Source organism: Homarus americanus, unplaced genomic scaffold, assembly GCF_018991925.1.
Source record: "Homarus americanus isolate GMGI-L3 unplaced genomic scaffold, GMGI_Hamer_2.0 scaffold30999, whole genome shotgun sequence".
Taxonomy (NCBI): Eukaryota; Metazoa; Arthropoda; class Malacostraca; order Decapoda; family Nephropidae; genus Homarus; species Homarus americanus.
Window position 1 is genome coordinate 1 of NW_024751848.1, and position 6,898 is coordinate 6,898.

The 6,898-nt window shown below is 41.0% G+C and overlaps 1 protein-coding gene across 1 annotated transcript; it reads left to right on the forward strand.

The window, feature by feature from the left end:
• Positions 1 to 185: 185 nt before the first annotated feature.
• On the forward strand, positions 186 to 1,779 carry LOC121854853 (the record flags this gene model as incomplete). Its single annotated transcript, XM_042349647.1, has 2 exons — positions 186 to 346; positions 1,629 to 1,779. Coding segments are annotated over 2 exons (312 nt in total), but the record flags the coding sequence as incomplete, so codon positions are not given.
• Between the last annotated feature and the right edge of the window lie 5,119 nt (positions 1,780 to 6,898).

Sequence of the window (6,898 nt, forward strand, 5' to 3'; positions counted from 1 at the left end):
CTATTGTCAGCTGAACATATTTTCTCAGTCTCTCTACGGTGGGGGTGGGGAGATAATTACGTCATTTTGACATATAAGAGGAACAATAATAATTATAGTTTTAACAGGAACAGGAACAGTCAATAATTACCCCATTTTGAGAGGTACGGGTTTAAGGAAGTGAATATATATAAGTGTGTCCACAGGAGCGTACTTGTACATCAACTTAGAAACGGATAACGAGAACAAACGCAGGTTGGCGAAGAAGCGGGTGTCGATGGACGTGGATGACGCCATAAACTACATTATATCATTCCTCTGGTTCAAGTCTGAAGAGATCACTGACGCCAAGGAATACAACATGATGGTCAGTACTTAATTATATTGTCACGGCAACTACAGAGTAATTCTCCTCTTTCAGCAGTGCTTCAACCCCTACGCCCATTAATCAGACTTACATTCTGAAATAAAAGCTTTGGTTAACAGACGAGAATCATGTAGACACCCCTTTGCTATCTCCTGCTGACAATTGAAGATGACATTTAGTATAATTACACTGTGAGAATACATCCAAGGAAACTATTCACTACATTGTGTAAAGTGAGTCAGGAATCAAAGAAATACTAATTAATATTAATCAACACTTATTATATTTACAGCAAAACAATAGCATAAACAATAACACTTCATGGTCCTGTGACCCAAGTAATTTAGTAATTTATCTTTCTTAATCTCGTAATACAGCTCTTCTACCGTTCACAAAAGTATCACCTAATATTTACTCATAAAACTGGTGAATAAATTATTGCCAAAATATAAGATAAACAATAGATGAAATAAGATTACAGGCACTTTCATGGTCTCACATCTACATGTTGTATTACCCCCAGAGGAGGAGAGCTCCAGAACAAGACCCTGTTGGTCTCTGATGATGACCTGAGTTGACAAGTAACACATAAGACCTCACGTACATAGCCATAATTATTAGTCTTTTTCTAAATAAGTTGGTATGGAAAATATACCGTACAGTTTTGTGCCGTACCGTACTGGGGAAAAATTTTCCGTACCGCAACGTACTTTACTGCCACCCTTGCCCGGGGAAGGGGCCCATGACCTGCTTGATCCTATATCTCTGGGAGGTACAGTATTGTACTGTCAGAACCAGAGTATAGCTTCCGCTGAATAACGCCTCTTATTTTATTAGCTCTTTATTCAGTTTTAAGAATATTTCTCTCAGCTCAATCTAATTTAGCCATCAACCAGGATCCATTTACCTTTAATTCTTACTTGCAACCTTTCATTCTGTTATGGTCCACAATAGGTAGGTAAAAATGTTTGGCTCTAAAAACATAGTCTTTTTAACAGCTTAACTGAGAGTTTGAGCAGCTACATTTACCACATGCTCTTGCACCATCCTTTTTATCATTTCACTTTTCCACAACCATAGTCACTACATAGTATAAAGCTACTAAACAATACTGTAACTCAAAGTTTCATCTTTTGAATAGTTCAGTGACCTAAGTCACTAGGGTTTGAATCCCATCCAATAGTATTACAGCATCAATTTATGATTAGAGTGTCACCTAACCCAACATGGCTAAACCATATTTAAGCAAAAGAAATTAATTTCTTCTGTTTTCCTCCCGCAGGTCAGAAACACCCTCGAAAGGTTCACTGGGTTTGTCGTGGAGAAGGCTTCGGATTCCAACATCCAATACGATGGCGATTTGAACGCATGGGATCAGGATTGGACTTATTCCAAGTCTCTCCTCTTTACCGTCACTAGTATGGCTGCTATTGGTGAGCGATGAGAGGGGGGGGGGGTGAGAAAGTGGACAGCGGGAAGGCATTTATATTTATCGTAGGAGAGGGGCACAATTTTCATGCTTCTTCATTTCTTAAAATTTTAACCCAAATTGCTGAAATAGAGCCAGAGTTTCATTCACTTTGTTTCAATTTACATTTAAAAGGGAAACATTCTTATTGCAAAGTTAGAATTTCGATTGTTTTCCTACCCCGTGTTGAAGACAGGCCATGATTTTATTATTAGCGTTACGAACCCCCTTTCTCGCCGCTTACCCGCTTCCACCACGGGTTACCAGCAGCAAGGTCGTACTGTATATACAGAAGCAATAGATATATCACAAATGTCGTCGAATTACACCTGGCAGTCCCGCCAGTCTCCGGTAATTTCCCGACGATCGATATAAATGTACAGATAAAACAACAGGCAGCTAGATTTCCACCAGGTCACTGAAACACACTTGTAAGCTGTAGTCCTCTTTAATAAGCACTTAAATCTGTATAACACTTCACAGGGTATGTCCGTATCACTGGTCTTCTCACTTCGAAAATATACGAGTACAGTCAGCACACTACCAGTGTATAATTCCTTAGTCTTTTCACTTTATATCGCTCACAACAATTCCACAATAATTGAACAACAATTATTTTTAGCTGTCACTAAGCTTGTACTTCACACTCTGAACATAAACGTTCGACTGATCCTTCGTTGTTGTTGTTGAGATGTAGAGGAGAGAGCCGTTGGCCCCGAAGTTGCAAGATGTAGGAGGAAGGTAAAGTTAGGAAGTGGGAAATAAAGTGGGAGATTGACAGCAGGTATGATGATGATGATGATGATGACGATAAATATGAAGTAAAGTGGCAACTGACTTCGTCATGAGAGAGGAGAGGAAAGAGAGAAGGAAAGAATAGAAACGGGAAGTAAAGTAATAGGGAGTAATAGCAGGTGGGCTATTGACCTAGCTGAGTCGAGGCGATTGGTTGGGGTGGTGGCCATACACAACACGTGCCCGTCGCTCTGAGGAGGGGTGGAGCTAAGCTAGCTAGACATTCATTAGTGTAATGTGTGTTAATTTATGTTAGTTAAATGGTGGTATTATTTGTTCACATATATCTATAAAAGTGTGTCTGGTTCTTCTTTGTTAGCATGGAGGCTCTTGGGCCACCAGCTGTGTGTTCTTCTGGTATGTTCTTTTAACTGGGAGAAGATTGGGTCCTCCAACTCCTCAAGTTTGCTCCAAACTCCCTGAGCTTGGCTGTGTGTACGTGTGTTCAGTGGTTCGATATTGCATAGTTCGTGAAGTACTTGAATTTTGGTGGTGTATGGGGAAAATTTATTTGATGCTCTACGGATAGCTTTGTGTTTTACTGCTTGAAGTTTAAGTTGACTGGTTTTGCTGATCGTGCTGAGTGAAATTAGTGGGTACTCCAGGTGGGGGCGTACAAGTGCTTTGAATAGGCGTAGTTGAATGTTGGTTTCCATTTTGCTGAATCTTCGTAATTTTGAGAGTTGTGATTGAGCAAGCATTTTGCGTTGTGTAATGTGTTTTGTTATACCTGTTCTTTTACTTTTATCCTCTTCACCACTGATCAGCTCGTTAGCCGCTTGGGCGATCGTCACGTCTCTGTTACGCACTGTTGGCAAGTACTGGGCATGCACTGGCTCCTGAATGTGCCTGAACCTGCTCCAGTGTTGGTCAAGTCTGGTCTTGAAAGAGCTCACACTCGGTTCCGCCACAACACTTTCTGGTAGATTGTTCCAAGAGTTCACAACTCTCACTCCGAAAAAGTTTGCCCTCTCAGTTATCTGAGTAGTGCCCCCTGAGATGCTTATACACCTCAATTAGGTCGCCCCTTGCTCGTCTGTAGGATAAGCTAGGCAAGTTCAGGCACTCCAATCTCTCAGGGTAGTTAAGGTGCCGAAGTGCAGGCACCAGTCTGGTGGCCCTCCTTTGAACATTTTCAACCAACTGACAGTCACTAGCATATCTCGGGGACCAGATGGGGTGACAGTACTCCAGATGGGGAAGCACTTCACTCTTGAAGTTCGTTACGAGGGACGGACCGTCTAGATATCTGAACGGCCTTCTTATAAGACCCAATAATTTATTTGCCTGATTTACCTTCTTCTCGCAATTGGCCCGAGAACTTCAGCTCATTGTCAACATACACACCTACAGTAGGTCGTTCTCACATTCAGTATCAAATAGTGCAGTTTCTTCATCCCGTTGGGACATATGATACGCCTCCTTACCGTTGGTACGCCCCAGGTACATCCTCTTACACTTCGTGACATTGAATCTCAGCAGCCATTTCTTCGACCATTCTTGGAGCTCACAGAGATCCTTCTGGAGCTCTTCACAGTCCGCTTGGTTCTTGATTTCCATAAATAAATTTGCGTCATCGGCAAACATTTGTATGCGTGCTGTTTTGATTTTCCATGGGAAGTAACCAGAGGCGAGTGATGCATTATATATCTATATATATATATATATATATATATATATATATATATATATATATATATATATATATATATATATATATATATATATATATATATATGTTGATAATTGTCAGCGGTGAAAAACACGCAGTGCCTCAGCTTTTTGGGTGTAATTGCCACTGGGGTGAGTGTTCAGTAGAAGCTCAGAACAAAGTTGGCAGCAGTGGCGAGACCAAGTCCACCTATACTTGACCTCTATATATATAAAACTTGTTCTGAACTTCTACTTAGTTTGTAATCACCCCTGAAGATGTGAATTTCACGAAAGCGCTTGGGAACTTCGTGTTTTCTTCCTTCCTTGTGGTTATCAGCATATACCTGGATCACGCGCACCTACAGTGATTTATTTGCATATATATATATATATATATATATATATATATATATATATATATATATATATATATATATATATATATATATATGTAACCGGTCGGAATTTGCTGGACTTTAATTTCTCACTTGACTTGGGGTTTATTAAAATTTAATAGATGGTAAAGGCAGTGGAAGCGCCCCTTTGAGAAAAATCCCGAACCAGCACAAGAACACTTAAATCTACTATACAAAATGAACTGTCCGTGACCCGTGGAAGGATAGCGTCTGTGACTGGGATGAATGAGACACACTGTAAAATTTAGACACTTATATTCCCTCCAACACTACAAACACAATCAAATAATGGTACACCAATATGCGCACCTCTTAACTTAAACTTTAACCACTACTCTGGGGAATAAAAGTTATACATGACATAGAAATTATTAGAAACACAGGCAACAATAAATTTAAAGTATTAAGAAATGTTAATTGCACATATGAACAGGCCTTAAGGGCTTTCACAAAATAATATCAGTCACTTAGGAAATGGTACTAAAAATAAGAAATTAAATACTCCACAATGAATAGGCCTTAAGGGTCTTCAACAAAATAATATCAGTCACTGAGGAATGGTAATAAAAGATAAGAAATGAAATACTCTACAATGAATAGGCCCTAAGGGCTTTCAGCAAAATAATATCACTCAACAAAATTATAGCACCCCAACAGGTGTACACTTCCTAACCTAACCTAACCACTGCTCTGGGGAACAAGGTTATACCTGAGATCAGAATTATGAAGAATTAGAGGCATTAAAAGAATCAAATCACAGTATCACTCTGGTTCCACTTAATGGCACAAACATTCAAAACAATATTATCAAAATTATTTAGAAACTATTAAACTACACACGTCAAGATAATATCAGTCTGAGGAATGGTGTTAACTACACCCGTAATAAGGGAGGGAAAATGTTCCTCTAGGTATCTCCTAGAGACCTAGACTCACGGTCTCAGTGTGTGACCATTAGTTTACTCAGATAGCCTCAGTGTACTCCCAGTGCGTCCATAAAGCCGAAGGGAGTGAGCCAATCAGACCTTGTACAGTTGAGAGAAACTTTAGCTTCCCGTTAGCAAGAGGGTTTCACTAGCTGCTCGGGACATGTGGGGTTGTGCACCGGAGTGGTAAGAACTGATCACCCACTGCTGATGCTGGTCCCGTGTCGTTTTAGTTGTCGGGAGCACTCGTTCACTCAAGAGATCCTTTGCTACCCCGCTAAACAGTGACAGGCCTACACTGATCGGTCCAATGGCGACAATCGCCACCCTCAATCATCAACGGCAGTCAATCTCTCGCAGTCAACTCCAGTCAACTCCAGTCAACTCCAGTCAAGTGGGTTCTGACGGAAACCCTGAAATGAACTCACTGTTAGCTCTAGTTTACTTTATCACTGCCCTATCTAACCCTGTCTGAGATCGAATGAGACTTACTTGTTATACTGCAATAGCGCAGCACAGGTGACTAGGCCACGTGACTATTTCTGATGGACGCGCGGAACGTCTTGTCTGTGTGACTGCTCTCCGGGACTGGGCTAGCCAGCGTCGTGTCTCCCCAAGGCGCTAGCTTGGGCCTACGTGATATATTTACCGCCTAACTAATAACTCCTTGGGACACCCGTAACATTATTCAGACTGCTAAACGATCTATAATAATTTCAAATTCAATAATAGTCCCTTAACTTCATGAATCGCATCATTATTAATTCGGTAAATTACATTTAATATCATATAGGCCTAGTTCCGCAGTCTCTCGCTACGAGCAGGCAGCGCTCCCTCCCCCCAGATGACCTTGAACGCTCAGTATCACTCATGGCGGGGCATTTGAAATTACTCTGAAATTTCTGGATATTACAATCGACCCCCCTAAAAAAAGACAGCACTGTCCTCATGTGCTGAGAAAACATTCATACGACCCCCCTAAAATTTTGTTCTAAGGACTGCACCTCACCCCTTTTGCTAAATGCAGCATTCCCGTCTTCTCTTCTCTCCTTTTCTCTCCCGCTAACACTCGACCCCCCTAAAAAAGACAGCACTGCCCTCATGTGCTGAGAGAACAACTTAAAACCCACCTTCAACTCTGTACTATTCCACTCGCAGCTAGCAACTCCATTTCTTCCTAGCCCAACTCAATACCAACCAGAACATCACGCTCCCCTTTTGCCTGGCCCTTAACTAGAGAACCAATGTCAAAATTAATACCAGCCCAAAACAAACATGCTCTCCTTTGGCCTGG